The following is a 22,347-nucleotide window of genomic DNA, read 5'->3' on the forward strand; positions in this document are numbered from 1 at the left end:
TAACCAAAATCAACCACCCCGATATACAGGAATTCAGACTTTGGAAGCATGCTGGCCGCGCTAGCCAATCGCGCTGATCATTTTATTCAGTTTGTTGGCTGGAGCGGTGCGGGTGGCTAGGAAGATCGAAGGGCCTGGGGTCAGGCCCAAACCCAGTGATCATTTTAAACAATCCCTTTTGTGATGCGTGCACCAACTATTTTCCGATGGATTGCTAGGATCTGTCTGTGGCGTTCAGAAGGTGTCTAGCTCCAGTTGTTTGCGTTTTATCATCGGCATGAAGGACGGATCCGAGGGGACCCGCCCTGGCCCAGCTGGGCTATGCCCCCGTCCCAAGATGGCCCAGGCTGTGCAAAAATACAACAGCTTTCTGAGTTTTGAGCCCCCAAATGTTGTAACATCAGAACAACTTTTGGGATTTTTTACCTTTTCCTCACTCCAAGCAGGCGTTTAGAATCGGCCCCCTGATCTATATGATCGTATTTTTATACACTGCATTTAACCTCTTGTATAACGCGGCACAAAACTTGATATTGTTGTTAAGCTGTTCACTTGTACTGAACGTGGATTTTGCTGATTTTGTAATTCCCCCTAATGCAAATGTTATTATCATATATGGATTTACGTACGCTTCGACATCGTTCATTTTACGCCCATGACTGTCAAAATGATCATCTTATCACGGAATGCGTAGATTTCGCACAAAGTGATGGACAGGGGCGCCCATCAGCAACGCACCATTACGCAAGATTTCCTGTTGTGCCATTCGTTTTCACGAACGCCATCATTTGCCTTCCGGCGCTGGCGGCGGGTTCACCGGGCGCACAATTGGCCGGAACCGCGTGACAGAGCGCCACGCAGCTTGTCCGTCCAACCCCAGGCCCACTGGCCTTGAGAGCCGCCGAACCGTGACGGACACGCGCCGAACCCCGCCCCCCGGCTCCGTATGACCGACTCCGCCGCGTGCTCAGTGTCCGGCGTCGACGGGCCGGACGGATGGGATTGTCCGCAACGATGGAGCATCAGTATACGGCTGTGGTGATCAAGGGCATGATTCTATCAATGTGGATATGATGAAAGCCTGATTCGTAAAGGCTTCGCGCTTGCTAGACTCGTTCAAGATCATTCATAAAGATTTGATATCTCAAGTTCAGTGATTTACGCCGGATCTGGAACGGTTCTGTGAATGGTCCGCGTTGAAGAAAAAACGCAATGCCTAACGAATTTGTGAAAGCTTGTCCACGATATGTCATTTTATTCCATGCCGGCCGTGTTTCATCCCCCCACTTCGCGCAGGGAAGCGTCTCAAGATGGTTGTAGACGCATCAGAAAGAGAATCACTCAGCTCCATCTCGAGGATAATGGGGCATACATCAACCCCGACAAAGACGTTTCAGTCCCGCCATGCGAGATACGCCAATCATAATCATGCAAGAGGGCAAACTCGTCCAGACTTGCCGGCTGCACTTTCTAAACCGCTCGAGGGTAGCATTAAAAGACCTTCGTAACTTTTCCCAACCCAACCACTTGCTCTCAAAGAATTTACGCCCAAGGAGCAAACGGAGCCATTTGAGGTCATCTCGTGATCCTTTGGGGTCATCCCATGACCGCTTGAAGTCATCCCATGATCATTGACCACCTCCACATTGTGAGCGAAATGTCACCAGATACAGCTCAAGCAAGGTGGTTCGGGACGTCGTGATCAATGTGACCACTTTGTAACTACTTTGATAACTACCGACTTCGCCTGAAGACATCACGCAGAATCGGGGTTAGACCATCACAAAACTGCTTGCATTTAAGGGTTCGCATAATGCATGATTACGCAGGAAGGTAGGAGCAGACCCTAGGAAAGTTTTAGGAGCAGACCCTGGGGAAAGAGGCGTTGAAACCCTTTTTCGCGTGAGCACATTTGCACTTGATATGCATTGTTTTCATACATGTAGGATGTTCCTCGATTTCAATTTTATTTTCAGACCCTAGAAAATAACTCTCTTGAAAATAGGAGCCCTTGCTGCATGACCTTTTCCAAGGTTGCTTCTCTCACACATTATCACAATGCGTAACAGCATACAAGCGGTGCATAATTCACTCGGACATTAATTCATGCTTTCCATTTTGCCTGTGAACAATAATGCCTCATGAAAATCTGACTAGTGCCTCGCCTGCTGATGCTGTCTGCAAAGGTGCTGACTACTTAAGCGAGCTGGTGGAACGCGCCGCAGGAATTCGTTTAAAACCTTCTGCAAGCTGACCCGCTGGACAATTTTCAGATCCCACTGGAGGAGGGGGGGGGGGGGGGGGGGGGGCTCGTGACACCGAAATGGCCCTCAACTAGAATCACAGTGCGCGTGCTTCGAACATTCGTCGTGGAACACAAAGGCAGAGAGAACAACACGCTTCTCGACATTTGTATTAGCACAGGTTGCATCAGGTCAGGTAAGCACACGCTTGTCACAGCACGTTGTTTCACGACGCTTCCATACTTTCTGGCTCGTTGGTACTGCTTTCCCGTCCTTTGGCCGCCAGAAGCTCCCTCCTGAAACAGACCAGCGCACCGTCCGAAGCGTGTCGATTGGTAGCGGCTCACAACAGTGCGGCACGACAGTGATATAGCTATGCCGAGGTGCCGGTATTAGCGCACTGGAGTGGAGGCAACACATCTCCAACCATCTTTCGTGCAGGTAGACGTAAAACCAAATAAGGGCATGATAACTAGATTAAGCTAGCACAACCTGGTAACGTGCCGTAATATGGTTCAAGTACCGTTACGTACGTGGTTATTCTATGCGAACAGCATGAACGGCGCAGAACGCCCATCACAACACGAACAGTATGCACAAAATGCATACAACCTCAATTGGTTGACCATACCGCACTACCAACAGGAAAACACTTGCCAATTAACTGCCAAACCTAAAAGTTCATGCCCACTATTAGTGATAATTATTTGCACGGCTAGCAGTCCTTGAACAAATGAGCCATTTCACGATTGAACGCCAGGTCCATCCCGCAAACGTCGCCTGCGCCGGCAGACGAACACGTAACGCGACGTTCGGAAAATGACAACGCACGAAACAGAGAAGTGCCCAGCTCATACACACCTTACACAAGCATGGGGAGCGAACACGCCGGCACTACCCCGTGCCCGACACCCGGTCTCTGGCCGCTGAGGCCGGTTGCGGGCCGCCAGACGTACCTGACTTCGGGTGTGATGACGGAGTGCCGCTGGCTGTTGCAGAGGTTCGAGCAAATGGTCGCGCTGTTCCTCTGACATGTCGTTCTTGTAGCGCTGCACGAACGTCAGCAGCGGCCTGATGCCACAGCACCGGGAACTGGCGCTCGTCCAGGTGGAACCTGCCGTCAACGGCGGCCGGTTTAGACGGCGGCCGGGTTAGACGGTGGATGGGTTAGACGGCGGCCGGTTTAGACGGCGGCTGGGCTAGACGGCGGCCGGGTCAGACGGCGGCCGGGTTAGACGGCGGTTGGGTTAGACGGCGGTTCGGGTCAGATGGCGGCTAGGTTAGACGGCGGCTGGGTTAGACAGTGGCCAGGTTAGACGGCGGCTGGGTTAGACGGCGGCCGGGTTAGACGGTGGCTGGGTCAGACGGTGGCTGGGTTAGACGGCGGGCCGGGTTAGACGGCGGCCCGGGTTAGACGGTGGATGGGTTAGACGGCGGCCGGTTTAGACGGCGGCTGGGCTAGACGGCGGCCGGGTTAGACGGCGGCTGGGTTAGACAGCAGCGGCTCGGGCGACGACACGCGGCAGTCACGGCGAGTAGACGAGGACCGCCGCCGTCTCTATGGCTCACCCCGGCAGCTCACTGCCCCACCGCTGCCGCCGGACCCGTCACCACCAGGGACAACACAGCCCCGCTGCCGCCGGACCCGTCACCACCAGGGACAACACAGCCCCGCTGCCGCCGGACCCGTCACCAGGTGACAAAACTGCCCCGCTGCCGCCGGACCCGTAATCAGGGGATAACACAGCCCCGCTGCCGCCGGACCCGTCAACACCAGGCAGACAACACAGATCCGCTCCCACCCGCGTGCGGCATGACACCGCCGATGGCGAGGACTGGGCGGCTCTGGGGCGCGCTGGCACAGTGACCACACAGCGTCCACCACTGGTGCACTGTTCGCCGACACCGACACCACACGCTCCTCCCTTCCTTCCAGAGCCCAGAGCCAGAGCCAGAGCCCAGAGCCCAGAGCCCAGAGCCCAGAACCTGGAACCCAGAGCCCAGGCCAGAGCCCTGAGCCCAGAGCCCTGAGCCCAGAGTCCAGAGCCCAGAGCCCAGAGCCCAGAGCCCAGAGCCCAGAGCCCAGCCCACAGCCCAGAGCCCAGAGCCTGGAACCAGCCCAGAGCCCAGAGCCCAGAGCCCAGAGCCCAGAGCCCAGAGCCCAGAGCCCAGAGCCCAGAGCCCAGAGCCGAACCCAGACCCCAGAGCCCAGAGCCCAGAGCCCAGACCCCAGAGCCCAGAGCCCAGAGCCCAGAGCCCAGAGCCCAGAGCCCAGAGCCCAGAGCCCAGGGGCAGCTTCCCACCTCATGAAGTGGGCATGTACGGCGTCGATGACACGGTACGGCCAGCGAGTACTTCTTGTCGAGCAGCACGCGCAGGAACATGCTGCTGGCGCCCGTGTACGGCATCTCGGCGATCCTCAGCATGGCGGCGGCCGAGTGAAGCACCGGCACCGAGTTCTTGGAGAGCACCGAGCCGAGGATGATGGCTTCGCGGAGAAGGCAGTCACCCGACTGCAGACAGAGCGGACACGTCAGACAGGGCGGATACATCAGACCAGCGCGGACACATCAGACAGGGCGGTCCTAGCCGGCAGAAGATATGACGGGAGCATTCAACAGATCATGGGCTGCGATGGGTGCGTCATACCAGGCCAGCACGCCTCGGAAGGCAATCTTATCAGACCGAATGAAAGCGGCGCGGCGACGAAGAGGGAGCGACCCTCCCGCTCGGAGGACGGGGCAATGGAACGGAGAACGGAACACGACCGCGCAGCGGCCTGAGCACCGGCCACAGTACTGTCAGAGTGGACAGCAGGACAGAGTAGAGGACAGGTGCTTGCCAGATGATGATCATGCTTGGGCGATGATCAGCTTGCCATTATCTTGCCATCATCGCCCAGGCACTACACCTTGTCTTGTTCTTGGCTCGCATCACCGTACGACGACGTGACGGTGCTGCTCCACGGAAAGTATCGGATCACTCGTGCTGCGGGTCGGGACGTGCAGAATGTGTAGCACCGCCTGCAGAGCAGCAGCTGAACAGCCAAATCGCAACCGCCCACCACAACGCAGGCATGCATCAGGCGTGGCCACACCATGTGGCCGTCTGGCCCGCAGCTAATGAGCGAAGCGCCCTGTTACTGACTGCTGAGCAGAACCCCTGTTGCTCCGCTGTCTTTCCGAGACGCCGCCAACACTCCACTCACCTCGCACAGCGGCAGCAGGATGCCCTTCATGAAGGCCCCCGGCTTGAAGAGCGCCTTGCGCAGCGCCAGGTAGAGGTGCGGGTTCAGCTTCTTGTAGAAGTGGATGTCGTCCCGGACGCGCGGCAACAGCACCAGGTTGAAGAAGCGCTGCGCCATCTTGTCCTTGAGGTTGGAGGCGAAGGTGCGCGTGGCCTGGTACATGGCGGCCGCCGACCACGTGTCCGGCCCTGCGGCGGGGTCACACGGGGTCACGCGGGGTCACACGGCCGCGCGGCGATGCTGCGCCGCGGCCGCGCAGTATGACGAGCGTGGCGTAGTGTCCCGCCGCGCCTGAGTTCGGACGGCACGCCCACACCTGCCGCAACTGTGACTGGTCGTGTGTGGATGACGTCCCGAGAGCAGCCGACGAGCCGAAGCCTACGGGGATATCGCATTCGCGCAGCAACCGCCGGCTCATGACCACCACCGACCACACGCAATAGTCGGCAACTGGACATCTCCTCTGGAGCCGACCAGCACGACACAGAACGTACACGATTAAGCGGGCTGGCGCCTGTGCCCCGACCACTCCCGCTCAGGTCTCACCGCCACCGGCCCAGTCAGGAGGTCAGTCGACCGATGTTATCGTTGACGGTGGGGACGAACGGCAGCCCCTCCCTCCCCCCCCCCCCCGCGTTGGCTTATCACGGCGACCTCCTGGCGCAGGCGACGGCAAAACACCCGGGAAGAGAGAGTGAGAGAGCGAGCGAGAGAGAGGGCGGCGATGGGGTGCTGACGACCCAGTTAATCAACATCATATTATAGCTGTAACAATGACGCTTCTCTGTCGCGACGAGCAAACGCTGGTGGTTAATTGCGGCGTGTTTCATTGGTTAACTCCACTTTCAATTCGGTGGAAGCTAGAGATAACCAGAATGTGAATGTGCCCCGCCTCCCCTACCCCGCTAGGTGTCTGGGACAATTAGAGCCAGACGGCTTACACCCACAGCTCCATGAGGTGCTGCGTTGGGGGCTGAGACAACGCCGCTAATGGGATGCGCTACAAAGGCTATAACTCGTGATCGCAATGTTTTGCACGTAACCTGAGGATTCCAGATGATCAGAGTGAGAAATAGGTTAAGTTTGTCAAATAAGACCACCAGCAATGTCCAACTCTGTGATGACGCTACAGACTGTGAACAAGAGCCAGCTTGCCCGAAAGGAAGATAGTGCCATTTAGTGGCATCACGTCATTCACCATCAATCAGCAATTAATCAGCCTCAATGCGCGCTCTGGCTACCAGCCCGAAGTAACGTACAGAAAAATCACCAGAGGTCACTATATTGCAAGCACACGGGCCTTGAGCACGCCAATGCTGCATAGAACTAGTACTCGGTGCCCCCCTCCCCCCCCCCCCCACCGCCGACGGAGGTCCCCCTACCAACAAGTTCCTATGCTGACGTAGGTCTCTCGCCGCCGGTGCCCGCCCCCCCCCCCCCCCCTCTCCCTCATCCCACTAACGGGGGTGCCCCTACCAAGAAGCTGCGTGCTGACGGAGGCCTCCCTGCTGCCCGTGTGCTCCCCCCTTCCCTTCCTCCCCCCCCCCCCCTCTCCACTGACGGCGGCCCCGGCCTCCAGCCACACTCACGCGTCAAGTGCAGGATCTGCTCCCAGTTCTGCATGTGCGGGATCACCTTGAAGGCCTTGGGGATCTTGCCGCTCCGATACTTGGCCAGCACGAACCGGATGCCCTCGTACATCTCCTTGACCTTCGGGTGCAGCTCCTGCGTCACCACCACACCTGCGGCAGAGCGGACAACGCTGGGTGGCGGCCGATGACGACGTCAGTATAAGCCAGGGTGCAGAACTGCCAAAAAGCAGAGCTGCCTCGCGTCCCTCTCCAACTGCACGCGCTGGTCCCCGTCCCTTCTTCGTACCGACATTCACTCTGTCCCTGCCCCACGCCAATGGTACTCACTCTGTCCCTGTTCCGCGTCAGCGCTACCCACTCTGTCCCTGCCCTACGTCGGCGGTACTCACTCTATCCCTGCCCATGTCAGCGCTACTCACTCTGTCAGCGCCCCGAGCCGGCGGTACTCACTCTGCCCCTGCCCCATGCCAGCGGTGCTCTCTCCCTGCCCCATGCCAGCGGTATTCACTCTCTCCCCGCCCCATGCCGGCGGTACTCACTCTGTCCGTCCCATGCCAGCGGTACTCACTCTCTCCCTGCCCCGCGCCAGCAGTACTCACTCTGTCCCTGCCCCAACCCAGCACTGCTCACCCTGCTCCTGCCCCGCGTCAGCGGTACTGACCCTGTCCCCGCCCCTGCCCCGCGCTAACGGTTCTCACTCTGTCCCTGCCCCCACGCCAGCGGTATTCACTCTGTCCCTGCCCCCACGCCAGCGGTACTCACTCTGCGTCTCGGAGGCGCCGGTCTGCAGCTCGGCTTCCTTCTCGCGGACCTTCTCCATGATCAGGTCGGCCAGCACGCGGCGCGGCTTCGGCTCCCGCGCCATGAACGCCAGCATGGCGCGCTCGTCCGCTTCGTCCACCACCTGGCGGCCGGCGGCGCAAACACCGTCAGCGGTCCGACGCTGCACGACGTCCGCGGGGCGGCGGCTGGCAGCGCGTCTCGAACCCGCACCCTCCCGGTCAGAGACCGGGCGGCTCACCCAGAGCTGGAGACGTGACACGCGGCCGGTGCGCCCCGGCCGTGACACGCCGTGATGCGGGGACGTGACGCGTCGCTCGCGCCGCTGGCTCCGGCCGCCAGCCGGTACGGCAGACCGTAGGGCAGGCGTTGCCGTGGGCCGTCATTTGTGGGACTCCGTGTGAGCGGCCGTCGGAAGACCCGAACACTCCACAATACATCCGCGTCGCGGAGCCGCACGACTCATGCTCACTGACTGGACGCCAGGCGCCCCGAGTGGGTGACCGTCGCCAACGCACGGTAAAGAAACACATTTTGATTTAATGCGATTTGCGATTTAACCAAATGAGCTATGGGGGTGGATAGCAATGTTGGCGATCTCCTTAGCTCAGGTATTGATCAATAATTACACGTTAAAGTAGACCTAACATGCAGCAGGGATCGCCACTGAGGTACTTTTGGTGATCTCCCAAAACAAAGCAACAACGATGAATACTCAAGATGACGATGTTGCAGCTGCTGCTTAAAACGCCATGGCAGCAATGGTCATTCTGTGCCCCCATGCTTCCAAGCACCCTACACTATCTGACCAATGGACCACCCTGTCATACCACTTCCTCGCAGATGTCCTCTAGTGGTCCAGCATCTTCCTCCTCGTCCTCTGAGGAGCCCGCGTCGCCGAGGGCGGCGGTGCGGGCCCGCGCGCCGCCGGCAACCCCAGGTTTTGTCGCAGTGGCCACCAGCTGTGACTCAGAGATTCCGTGCTCGTCCTCCAACTCCTGCTGCTGCCGGCGGGCCTCCGACAGGATACGCCGCGAGAGCTTGCTGTCGACGAACTACCACCGAGGCGGACTGTCAGTAACAGCATGTTCAGACTTGTATGGGTGGGACAGCAGCAGCCGCTCAGATCGTGCTCTCCACGAACCGTCAAACGATCCGGAGTCAATTGCGTACCCCACCAAGCACCAGCCAGTGGCAGCTGCTCCATGTGAACACTGCTCAGACAGGCCATGACACCAACTGCAGCCGAAATGCTGTAAAAGTGGGGCACTGCCACCCTCCTCCTCCTGCCATGTCCCACTGTTCCACATCCTCTGCTTGTCACAAAGTCGAGTCGCAAAGCTTAGTTACCAGGAAGGGCGGCCCCAGAGCGGGGGGGGGGGGGGAGGGGGACACTGCTCATTCACATCTTTCTCCTGCAGTGCCGAGAGGGAATCCGGTGGTGGACTGTTCGGACCAGAGCCAGCCCCACCTCCTGTTCGGACCAGAGCCATCCTCACCTCCTGTTCGGACCAGAGCCATCCTCACCTCCTGTTCGGACCAGGGCCATCCTCACCTCCTGTTCGGACCAGGGCCAGCCTCACCTCCTGTTCGGACCAGGGTCATCCTCACCTCCTGGTCGGACCAGGGCCAGCCTCACCTCCTGTTCGGACCAGGGCCAGCCTCACCTCCTGCTCCTCTTGCCGGGCGCGCGCCTTATGCCGGGCAGAGGGCCGGGCGAACCGGTCGCCCTCGATCTGTTCGTGCAGCGTCGGCGTGCTGTCCACCTCCGTGGCTCGTGACACACGCACCTTCTTAGCCTTGCCCATGGTGATGAGTGGCGATGCCTGAGGTGTGGTGCAAGTAGCAGGGTCAGGGCAGGAGGTCATGCCTGATGAGCCCTTGTGCTAGACCATCATCCACATCTGTTTATTTCACAAAAAGATAAATCTTGGATGCATGTCTAAGGCAGTTCAGGAAATACACTGCGATTCTGGCACACAATTCTGGCAATTATTTGCACCCAATAAACACAACTTTCAGTGACATGGTATGAGGCACCCAATGCCACAATGTGATGTGCCAGACTGGCAGGATTCAAGAAGCTAGTCCTCTTGTACATCAAACTGTGATTAGAAAACACATGCTGGGTGGGCAAGGCTTGGAAATACCAGCCCCCACAGGATAATTGTCCTTGAAGGGTGTGAGTCTCTTATGCATGTGAGTGGTACATGGGTCTTTGTAAAAGTACATATATGTGCAGTGCAGCGTTTGTGTTCTGTGCATATTTAGGGTACGAGTCTCCATTTGTATCTCATCTAGATGTTTAGTAATATGCATCTTACTTATACTGTTCAGCACTATTCACCATGTGATTCATCAATATTCAATGTTATTTCTATCATGTCTGGCCAGACACTGCATTGACTTGGGCTTCTGAAAAGCTATGCTTGGATGGATAAAACTTGAAAACACATCCATACATAAAATACTGCAGTCTGATAATATTCAATGTGCTTTCATAACAACTGCATTCAAATTCTGGTCCTGGATGAATGATGTTTTTGATATTCAGTAATATCAAGGAAAAAACATTACCTCATGAACAATCCAGAACTGCCATGTGGTTGGATTTTTGGCCACTTCCTGGTATCTGGAGTACAAAAATGCTACAGTAGCTGTGGATTTAAACCAAGCTAAATTTGTTACATAAGGGTATGAAATCGAAGCTGGTAATTCAGGCTTTACAACAATACACTTTTAAGTAAAAAAACATTGTTATAAATAGCCAAAGTACTGTTTGGAGACAGTCATCTCACTCTCACAAAAATACCAGGACACCAGAGTTACGTGAAACCATAGCTTTGGCCCGGAAAATTAAGACGGGCTCATTAGTACAAAAACATGAGTTAATTGCAACATAAATAATCATACTTCTTAATGACATCGGTTAAAGCACATCAAAATCCATTAATACATTGTATTTTCTGCCGGAGTCGGCGGAGTGGCCGACTCAGACCCTTTTTGGCCGGCCTGCAGGGGTCTGTCAGGCATTGTACTTGTGCTGGCTCGGTAAATCGGTTCAGATTGCTGCCTGTCTCTATTGTTTGAGTGGGATGTGCACAGCCTCATATGTTGACCAGGAGTTGGAAGGTGGAGCGCATGGATGTTTAGCTGTTTTTAAAACCAGTTAACTGGTGGGGCGCGAGCAGTGTGACTGTGGTTGAGTATGAGTAGCGTGACTGTGGTGGAGCATGAGTAGGTGGCTGTCTGGGCATGTTCATTTGCATTCTTTGAGTACCATTTTTCTCTGGCTGTGCGTATCCTACCCATCCTCCATTTTGGAGCGTGTATAAGCCTGGTGTGTAGCCACCTGCCATTTTGGAGAGTGTATAAGCCTGATGCATAATTACCCTCTGGGTCAGGATATACATTGCTACCTCATGTTAAAAAAGAGCATTGTAATCAATCATCATTTTTAAGGCAGAACAAATTGTAATTAATTGTAAAACAGGTCATCTAAACTCTTACCTTGCAACTTAAATAACTACAATACCGAACATCTGAGTGCCGCAAACACACAGCAACCGCGACTCCAGCGCCATTGCTACACGCGATCACAACATTACTGTGCATCAAAAACCATAAAAATATGTGGGGCCAAGGTAAAAAGAATCCAATGAAATATGTTTCTTGTGTATCCAAGCAGTCTTCCATATTGTTTGTAGATTGGTTGACATGGTGGGCAAATATTACATTTTTGGGTGGGAATGAAAAGCAAAATGAGATTATGGTGGCTAAGCAAAACTTATTAATATGGTACATATATATGGCATGGAACATGGAGGCCAGTGGGACACTGGGTTGAAGGGGATAGGGTGGGGAGGTTAGATTAGGTTAGGTTAAGTTAAGTTAAGTTAAGTTAAGTTAAGTTAAGTTAAGTTAAGTTAAGTTAAGTTAAGTTAAGTTAGGTTAGGTTAGGTTAGGTTAGGTTAGGTTAGGTTAGGTTAGGTTAGGTTAGGTTAGGTTAGGTTAGGTTAGGTTAGGTTAGGTTAGGTTAGGTTAGGTTAGGTTAGGTTAGGTTAGGTTAGGTTAGGTTAGGTTAGGTTAGGTTAGGTTAGGTTAGGTTAGGTTAGGTTAGGTTAGGTTAGGTTAGGTTAGGTTAGGTTAGGTTAGGTTAGGTTAGGCTAGGCTAGGCTAGTTTAGGCTATGTCCTGGACTATTCTGGCCTGTCTGTTTCATAAATGTACCCACACATGATAAGAAACATTTGTCATTGCATTACTATTATTACCTTGGCCCCATAATTTTGTATGGTTCTTGGTAGGCAGAAATATTGTAACTATGCAATGATAACACATGAGAGGTGCTGGGGAGTCAAGGCAGTGAGGTGTGTGTGGCACTCAGGAGCTCGTTATCATAGTTATTAAAATTTGAAGGTAGGAGCGTGAATCTACCTGTTTTGTGATTATTTGTGGTATGTTCCACCTTTAACATTACAATTGATGTACCATCATTTTTTTCTAACAGTAGGCACTGATGTATACCTACACCACCCTGTTTTGGAGGGTGTTCACACAGAGCCTTTCATAAATTGCAGACCAATGTATATGCACATGCATTTCAGAGTACAGCCTGAGACTGTTGTTTCAGTGTGCCATGCTGAATACTGATGTTTCCTTTCATTTAAAGTGCTTTTACATGGATTGCAGCATATAAAAAATGTACTTCTGTGGAGTATCACCCATTATAGTGTTATCTCCCAAAGATAACCTAAATGAAACTGTGATGACCTGCAGCACCTGCACTATAGAAAATTTGTACTCCACTACCAGGAAATTTTCTGGAATTTCCAACACTGAATCATACTTCACCCAAAATTATTGGAAAATACAGCACAATTTGCCTGGCTCTAGTTCAGCTCATATAACTGTGAGATTTAGCACACTGTCACATAGGTGTTCAACACAATGGATCAAATTATTTCAAACTGGCTTGAAAACCCCTGTCACGAATCAGAGGCCTAAAGGGCCACCAGATTACAATACATGAAATAGCATTCCATTTCCCTCACGTTTCCCATACGCTAGCTCCCCTTCACTCATAAAACGCCCATAAAGTTATTTTCTATATGCTAAGCTCGTATTCACCTACTACTAACAGAGGATTGTAAGTGTTTCTACTACCTTGTGACCAACCTCAGCCCAAACTCTGTTCAGTGGCCCTGCCTCAGACGCTTCGCAACAGCCCCACTTCTCGGTGACACGTGCACAGGTCGCATCAACGTGTTTCTCGTACGCCATTACACGGATCACCCTCGCCATATACGTCTAAGGTCGTTAAGCGTCCCAGTTGCTAAAAATTAGGTTTGTACTAAACTAGCTATTCCGTTCTAAATTAGACACTCCAACGGGAACTTCTGGTCCTTTTGACCAAATTGAAAATTCTCACTATTTTACCCCCGCCTTATGTAGTATATGTGAAAAAGCAATGCCGCTCTGGTGTGGGTCAGTTGTTGATTTTCCGGCGAAAAGCGAACATGAAATAGCTTCAATACGAAACCACGTAATGCCCGCAAAATTGTTGGCTCAATTCCTCAGGCACCTGGTTAAAATCTGTTCTATGGGCCAAAATATTGAATTTACTTCGAACCCTGCGAATTGAAACCAATTTTCTGCGACATCGTCCCGTGTCCAAGGACGTTACTATCTACTTTAGGGGCTGAGCACCGCTTCCCTCCCCCCCCCCCCCCGAGCAGAACTCTTGAGTGAGGCCGTCGCCTCCCATCATGGCTATCATTTTCACGTATTCACTACGAATCGTTCGTTTTCTATAGCTTAGTGTTTGGCTAGAGTCAATGGGCATCATGCAGCACGATTAAATATGCGGCTATGATAAAAAATACGAATGACATAAAAGAGCGCATAAACGCGAGCACTATCCTCTGTGTCATATAGGTTAAGTCTAGCCATGAGCACAGCACGGCTCCGGTAAGCCACACCAGCCGATAGCAGGTGGTTCCAGGACAAGGCCTACAGTACGACAACGCCTGGGCGCTAATCTTACAGTCTTCCACGCAGCCTGTCAGGCGGTCTAAGCTGGAAAGCGGGGAATCCCAAAGCGGCGGCCACCACCGACCGCTTGACGCGCCGACAGCGGTGAGAGGGTTGGGCAGAGACCGGACCGCCATGGGGACGCAGGGGTCATTTCAGACCCTGAAGGCGCCAAGGCCAACCCAGCGACAACACGACCAACGAAATGTTATCCCAGACCCGCACCCACGGGATGGCCCAGGCCGCGAAATTCACCATTTACACCCGGCTGAGATAGCAGGCAGAGGCTACGCCCTAACTGAGAGATAGTACGAAATGGGAGGGAAAACATGGGCTCGGATAAGTGGGCTGCGGCTATGAGATGATGACGCATCTGATGTATAGAATAAAGAACAGGATGGCATTGCGCTTTTTTACTAATCTAGATGTGATTCTTCCTGGATAGCATGTGGTCGAAGGTAACTCCCAACATCTGCATGGACGCTGATGGCATGACTTAAAGTTGGATTTATTAAGATGCAAGGATTATGTTTTTCTCGGCTGTATTCCCCTGTCAAAGGTGGCCGGCTCGTTAAAGATGTCCTCTTCCTTAACGTCCCTGACGTTATGCGACTTGTTATGCCAACGTATTACGAATGTAACTCCAGCCATGCGTAAGTAATACGGGCACCACAGCCACCGAGGCGACCGGAATAAAATGTACCGCGCCACTCGTCCGTAAAACGATCACACCTAACTGTAATTATTTATTAGTGTCTGCGGCTGCTGCTACGTAGGGCAAAGCCGCGAAAAATCGTCCTCCTCTGCGACAAATCTCGAATTTCTGTACCGTCATGAATTTTGTTGGTTCGTACCTAAAAGGCAGGGCGGCACGCGCTGTTTGGTTGCGGTGTAAATATACTCCTCACTTTCCTTGGGAGACCGGTGTCCTCTTTAAAGCTGAACTTCTTTGTAAAGCAAGCGCAGTTTGGAGATAAGCAGGCATTTTTTCAACACTGATTGGCATGCATTGTACGTGCCACGGTATATATATATATATATATATATATATATATATATATATATATATATATATATATATCCGAAACGCCAGCTACCGCCAAAGTAATGGCTGATTAGATGGGGTTGACGATGAAGATAAAGGCACTCTATGTTCAAAAATATGCGGCAAACAAGTTTTTCCAACATGTCGCTTGAAGCTTGGGCACCGTATGCCCGAACAGGCAACCAAAATCGTTGTTTAACGCGCTAATTCTGAATCCACGAAATGTTGTGAAATCTAAACGCCTTATCTCCAGGCAATGATTTTCTTTATCGGACCGAATACGGATCCTTTGAATGGATGGATGCCTGGGATCAGAGGTCACTCTAAGCTGAGCCTGTTACGTGAACTCTGACCTCTACACCCGATCGTGAAGTCTCGAGTTCACGGCAGAATTCGGTGGTGAGAGTTTAACGCGCTGCAATGCTCGGCACGGTTTGTCCTGCCCTCCGACGTCACCTGACCTTTTGCGCGATTGCTGTCGCCGGCCGCAGGTCATGCCTGTCAAGGGCAAATTATATAATTATGACGTGCATCACTGCTACCATATGATCTCGACCTGTTTAACATTTTGTCCGCATATTGGCATTAAAGACGATGTAGATGTGAAAAATGTAATATATCGCATACAGCTTATTATATATCAAAGGCAGTACAAAGGCAGGTATATACGATTGGACAGGCTGATCTCTCACCGTCCATCCACATTTCCATGCCATTAGAGCGGAGAGGCACAATGGACGTATTTTTTTAGTTCACAGTTACAATAATAGGGATGGCTATTGGGGGGGGGGAGAGCGTTTTATAGCATCAGGAACTACAGTTTCAGCTGAGCACTTAATCGAATACAGCTGGAGCCGTTGAAAAAACATCACACATTTATTGATCCATAATTCCATAGTTTTGGAACGTTATAGCCACTTTGCTGGTGATAGTAATGCAGTAATAACTACAACTACGACAACGAATAAAAATATGTCACTGAATGCTGAGTTCACGTTGCTAATGGCGGCCAGCCTTCAGCCTAGGATTTCGGCGGCGTCTGTGTCAGCGCTTTCTTCACGCTATCTTTCACTCATTACACCTGAATGCAGCGCTCCCAGCCGCGTTCAAACACCCTGCACTGTTTCAAGTGGTCCCAGCATCTCTTCACACAGCGCACAGCATCTGCAGTGTGTCCCACTGCCACGTATATGCCTTCCGACATACACAGAGCGTCTCAACGACACAAAGCACCGCGCTCACGATCTTCAGCGTCAACGTTGTCAAGGCCCTGGATGAGCCGGACAGAGCGAGAGAGGACTCGTTGATCACGGTGATCCTGCCCTCCTCGCGCGGGTACACCATCGAGAAGATTCGGAGGTATTCCAGCATGATGTCCACGTCCAGCATGTTCATGGAGCGAAGGGCCAGGAGCTCGTCGCGTAACAAGGCGAACTGATCCCCGCCCTCCGCCATGTACGTAGTCACGGCCACCTCGTACACCAGGTGCGGCTGCACGGGTCCGAAGCGTGGCACGCTGCAGTTGGTGCAGAGCACGAGAGCTGACAGCACGCGCTTCCCCCGCGGCAGACCGATGTTGTAGCGCACTCTGGCGCCGGATACTTGGAGGAAGGTACCTGCGAGGTTCTCGATGTGGGCCACGCTCTCCTCCAGCACCGCCAGCAGGGTCTTGCCAGTGATGGTGACAATGGTGATGGTGTTCTGGTACGGCAGCGTCTCCAGCAGCGTGTCCAGCGTGATGTTGAGCGGGAGAATGCGGTTCATCATGGAGCCACTATTGATGAGCGCGATATTGACGGGCCGCGGATGTAGAGCCTCGTGGCGCTGGTTAGCCCACAGCACCGCGTCCGCGAACATGTTACCCAGGTTGCACTCTCCATGGTGGCAGACGTCGGGTCGGCCCTCGAGCGTGACCAGGCTCTGGCCGATCACCTCGGTACGCTTCACGTCTAGCCGATGGTTGTACTCCCCCAGCACTTTGACGACGGCCTCGTCGCGGCCCTGGTTGGCCCGCAGCAGTGTGATGTTGGGCCACCAGTCACGCACCTCGCCCTGCTCGTTCAGACCCACGTCGATACCGCCCATGTACTTACCGTGCTTGAACGCGTGCACGACGAGCACTGTGCGGCCGCTGGCCTGGGTCACGATGCGCGGGTACACATCGCTGGCGTGGTCCCACGGGTCCGCGGGCGTGTCCGGACGAAATGGTTGCCAGGCACCCGGCCACTGGAGCGTGTGCGAGTGCGCCCCCACCACCACGTCGAGCCCGGAGACCTGGTGCGCTATCTCCAAGTCGCGCTTGAGGCCCGAGTGGCCGAGCGCGACGACCACCTTCACGCCGCGCTGTTGCGTCAGGCGGCGCACCTCCGCCGAGAGCGCCTGGACCTCGTCGTAGAAGACGATGGCGCCGGTCTGCGCGATGCGCGCGGTCTCCGGCGTTGTGTAGCCGACGATGCCGACGCGGACCGGGTGCTTGCTGTTGACGGTGGTGATGGTGAGGATGACAGAGGGCGGGCACAGGTGTGCCAGCTCCTTTTGCAGGCTCTCATTTAGCCGGTGGAAGTCGAGGTTCGTGCAAACGAACACGGGTCCGACGCGACGCATGAACGGCATCAGCATCTCCAGGCCGCCGTAGAACTCCTGGTTTCCAAGCGCCAGCGCGTCGTACGGCATCTGCGAGACGATGTCTGCTGCCATCTCCCAGCCGAACATGGTGTAGAAAATGTGGCCCTGGAAGAAGTCGCCCGTGTATACGTTCAACAGGCCGCCCTCCCTCTTCCGTTGTTTGATGTAGTGAACAGCTCTTGCGAAGCCGCCGTAACAATTTCCCCGGTAATTCTTCGGGCACGGGTCACTCGAATGCATCACTGCGTCGTAGTGCGAATGAATGTCATTCTGATGGAATATTCTTAGAATGTCGAGATCCTTTGCCATGGTTAAATAGTGCGCGAAGACCGGAATGGAGACCAGTAACCTGAGCGTGGAGGTGATCATGTTGCTAATAGTTCTGCTGCCGGTGCCCCCTCGCGTTTTAACTGAATTTCTCCCGATGATTGCAACGTTGTTTGCCGGCATGGCACCGAACGACCGTTTTTTAAGCACGGAATGGGCACGTTGGTCACGTCCTTTTGAGTTCAGTCTGTTTCCATGGCAACCATACGTTTGATCCACGGAGCCTATTCACAGGCTGCGTTCGGCTGGCAGATTATCTACCATAAATATGCGGAATGGTAGAAAATATCCTGTCTTCGCCACTTCAAACACAGAAATGTATTTAGAATCGTTAGTTATGCCAAAAAAGTTCCGAACTGTTCCAAAACCAGTTTGCCACTTCAAACACAGAAATGTATTTCAAATTGTTCGTCATGCCAAAAATAGTTCCTATGGAAACGGGAAATATTGTTTTCACAATGCATCAATATGACTGTTGGCTACCACGCAATTTGACATGATGCAGGTGAGATGAAACTAGGCGATAAGCTCCGGAACTGCTTGGCAAAACTGAATGGAAACATCTGGAGAATATGAATGGATAATCATCGGACGTAAAAGTATCGGTTGGCTGCGTTAATAACATTCACATGTTATGTTTCAAATGAGCAGCATGTGTAGCTTAGAAATCATGGAGATAAATGAGGCATATGCGCAAATTAGCACTTGAAATGAGTGCGCAATCCAAAGTATTTGGGATGCATCCAGCATACAATCTCAAAAACCCACGCGCGTGTCTGTTACTCAAACAAACATCAGTTTTCCTCAGGTACGACACGTTGGGCTAAGCTGTGTTTGATGTTCGATGTCAATTTTGTAAGCAGAGTGTTGTACTCAGCATAAAAGTTCGATGATGTCAGCGGCATTCAATGTGCGCCGTCAAGAGTTGGCAGCCGTCGAATGACAACAACTACTGCCTAAGTGGCGCGCAGGACAAAATTACCAGCCTTCTTCAGCTTCAGGAAAAAGAAAGAGGGTAAGAGAACTCACGAGTGCTCGCTGCTTGCAGCGGTGTGCAGACAATACTTCTAACACATATGCTGTCAACGACAGAGTTTGCACGACACGACTTCTAAGTCCTACACGACATCGCTTCCAACGTAAGAAGTTCTAATGCATAAACTTCTACGCGACAGCACTTCCAATGTCAAATTTCTACGCGACATTACTTCTATGCGGCACGATTTATAACGCACACGATTACACGCGACACTTCTCCTAATACCGTCCCAATGTATTAGCCTGCTAGAGCGCCTGCCTTTCGATCCATCCACTCGTAGCTGGGTGGGTTCGAGTTGCCTTAGGTGCTCGATTTGTCCTTGACAGGTATGACCTACTGCCGGTGGCAGTGGCCGCGCTAAAGGTCAGGTGGCGTCAGAGGGCAGGACGGACCGTGCCGAGCATTGCGACACGGCCAACCCTTGTCCGTCCGGCAATAGGCAACTTTCGTTTAAAAACGAATACTGAAAAATCGCATAACATGGTTTCTACTATGCGCGCTTGCAAGTCTTAGAGAAAAGCCGTTATGTTCGGCGTTGCAGTCTCCGTAGGCCATGCGGCGTCAGTCACATGGAGTCAGTCCCAGTCCAATGGTGGCTCTAGCGTTAGGCGACGGCCAGCGGGCGGCGAAAGCGACAAAGGGTCTCGTTTAAAGGAGTGGATCAACACGCGTAGCACCTTGAGCCGGCGCTAGAATTTGGCGGTGGAGCTAGACAAGGAAAGGCCAAGCTGCTTTTTTGTGTTTATGTCGCTGTCCAGGAGAAGGCCCCAAAATTACAAAGGCGAAATATACGCCCCAGTCATCCCGATAGTTGATCGGGATGGACTGAGCTTGAAAAGCTTTTAGGAACATTATTTCAAGATGCCTCTCTCCGAGGGTCGCGGTCAGGTCAGGCACCCGCCGCCTGGTGTTAGCTGCAGCGGCTAACGTCGCTCGATCTGATGGAACCTGCAACCCTGGGCGTGGTGTTCTGCTCTTCTGGAACACTTTGAGCACGTGGACTCAAAAAATTCTGAAATCATTTATTTCAAAGTTCGATTCGGGGCATGGATGGACGTCCTCATCGCTTTTTCATTTTCGACCCCATATTGATCCGCCCAAAGGAGACTAACAAAACACTTTACCTTTTTCCGGGCGAGGGTAAGTGGGTAGAACATGACGGGCACATTACATTTTCCCGTCAGGGGCTAAAAGGCCATTTCTTTTAAGCGTGGGTTGCCTGTCGGTCGCCATGGTGGCGACAAGGGGACGGGGTCCCAAGGGCTCGACTCACGGGTCCTCATTGCTGCAAAACACCCTTATCGTCACAGGTGTTCAATAATTGGCGCAGAGTCCCGTTCGACATAATAGGCCCCTGCCTGAAATGGGACGAAGGATTCCTCCGTTCGGCACTGAGGCCCCTGTCTGACACAGGGTCTTCCATTTTCTTATTGTGGGCTCTCTTTGTAAGCTCTCATATCCACTGCCATGGTTAGAAGGCCCCGATCAACTCAAGAGGCCCTCTGACATTCGGGGTCCCGTCCCTATCCCTGTCCAGCACATGCTACTCTGGCCGACTCGGGGTCCCTTGCTGACACAGAACTGTATGGCACTGTAGGCCGCCAACCGACGCAGGGACCCTTATTCTTTCAGGGGTCCCGACCAATGCAAATCGCCGGCCCCGTGCTTGTCCCTGCTTGCGAAGTGAGGCTTAAGTCTCAGACCAGACGCTGGGGCCATCGGGCGGCGACTCCATCCCGTGTTGCGGTCGTTCGGCCTCGTTGAGCTTTGCAAATGACATCCTTGCAATTTCGCAAAATCACCCAAGGGCATCAAGCGGGCAAACCCCGGCTCTAAATGCAGGAAAACAGGATTTTCCCGGAACATGATCCAATCTTCCGTCAACGTTATGAAGTTGGCGTCCCCCTCCCCACACTGCACAGGAGACTATAGCCCGGCTGTGGTACGTTCCCTCGCTCTGTCTGGGTGAAGGATGTTGTTGGACATCATTGTCATTTTGTTTGGCGTCGATCGTCGAAATCCGGTTTCGGTAACCGACGTAGGGATGATGTTACGTAGCTTGAGATGTTTTTGGATGTGTGTGGCTTCGTGAAAGAGTGCAAGTTGGTGTGTGAGGCATTTAAAGGTTGTCACGTAGCCCTGGCCGTAACCGCCAGGCGTATTGCAGACTGCAACGCAGCACTCCGTTAGGCATGTTCGACACGGCTAGTGTTGTGCTGGTGGTTATTGTCGGATTACGTCGTTGTCGGTTTAGCCGGCTGGCGTCGATCGTCAGGTTTTCATAGCTGCTCTATCGAGTATTCACGTCGAAGTGGAGGCCAGCGCATTTCAGGGGTTCTTCCGAACGTAGACGGTTCTTGAATTGGTCAGTAGATCCAGTGACCGTGAGATGCCCTTCCCTACAATTTCCACAGCTCTGATCGGCCTATTCCCTGCTCTCTGTTTAGGTTTCTGTTGTACGCGATCGTGCGTGTAATTGGGGCTTCACGACGCACTCGGCTGATAAGGCTATATGGCGTCGCCTGTCTCTCACTCTGGCGGGAAGGGCGGGCACCGCGGGGAATCGAACCCCGTGCCTCTGGTTTCCCAGACTGGCATTGGTTTACGCAGACGCGTGAACCACTACACTTACCGACACCCCTGAAAAAGGGGGTACCGGTTCGCAAAGAGGGTTCGCAGAAAAAGTGCGGGCGAATCCTAGACCTTTTTCTTGAAGACATTTGTGGCGTTTCGTAACGGTCCGGTCGGCAGGTTCGGTCCGATTCGGTTAGTCGGATTTATCATTCCTGTTATTACCGAGGTAACTATTGTTATGTGAGTAACTAGCTGGTCTTGAATGTTCATAAGTAGTCCTTCCATTTAATATAAACTGGGTGACCGATCCCTGACCTGGCCGTTTCCCTCCTCGTCTGAGCGTGGCAAGCACTTGTACTCTTCATATCCCCAGGTAAAAAGTTCCAGCCTCGCCTACTGCCCCGATCGCTGTAAAGACTTTACCATTCGATGCCCCATATCTGATTTCCCACCGCGTCTGCTATATCGGAGAAACATTTGCTATGCGAAAGGGAATCAGGAGTGAATTAAGAATAAAGAAAATAGGGAGGTATAGGCGAATAGAAGTGAAAGTGGGGAAATACAAGAAAATAGGACAATGTGGAAGCGGATGGTCCGGGAATAGCGAATCAGTTAATACACATCGAATGGTAAAAATTTCGCAATGCTAGGAGCAATAGCCTCTGAAATCTGAGTTACTCGCAGGCAAGAATTTTGGATGGTGCTGAATTTGGTAACCTGGTCTTTGACCAAGTGCTACCATATTGACAGTTGCAAGAAGGAGCCAAGTATGGCGCATCGATTGGTGCAGATTTCGCAGCGCTTGGTGCAGTGGGTTCTGACAGCTCAGCTGTCAGCAAGCAA

At 53.0% G+C, this 22,347-nt stretch overlaps 2 protein-coding genes across 2 annotated transcripts; both read right to left on the reverse strand.

Annotated features, from left to right (window-relative positions):
• Positions 1-2,401: 2,401 nt before the first annotated feature.
• LOC119095291 (bystin-like) lies at positions 2,402-13,087 on the reverse strand. Its single transcript, XM_037218148.1, is given in 12 exon segments — positions 2,402-2,539; positions 3,200-3,243; positions 3,245-3,310; positions 3,312-3,357; positions 4,547-4,587; positions 4,589-4,756; positions 5,452-5,678; positions 7,080-7,232; positions 7,845-7,986; positions 8,693-8,917; positions 9,530-9,688; positions 13,028-13,087. Coding segments are annotated over 11 exon segments (1,323 nt in total). The 5' UTR covers positions 9,671-9,688; positions 13,028-13,087; the 3' UTR covers positions 2,402-2,469.
• A 2,998-nt stretch (positions 13,088-16,085) lies between these two features.
• On the reverse strand, positions 16,086-17,804 carry LOC119094971 (protein 5NUC-like). Its single transcript, XM_037217880.1, has one exon. The coding sequence runs from the start codon at positions 17,802-17,804 to the stop codon at positions 16,086-16,088; it is 1,719 nt and encodes a 572-aa protein (XP_037073775.1).
• Between the last annotated feature and the right edge of the window lie 4,543 nt (positions 17,805-22,347).

This window comes from Pollicipes pollicipes, unplaced genomic scaffold (genome assembly GCF_011947565.3).
Source record: "Pollicipes pollicipes isolate AB1234 unplaced genomic scaffold, Ppol_2.1 Scaffold_4219;HRSCAF=4965_pilon_pilon_pilon, whole genome shotgun sequence".
NCBI classification, from domain to species: domain Eukaryota; kingdom Metazoa; phylum Arthropoda; class Thecostraca; order Pollicipedomorpha; family Pollicipedidae; genus Pollicipes; species Pollicipes pollicipes.

Bases quoted from the DNA above. Each gene is read 5' to 3' on its own strand.
- LOC119094971 (XM_037217880.1), bottom strand. From the start codon at position 17,804: ATGCATTCGAGTGACCCGTGCCCGAAGAATTACCGGGGAAATTGTTAC.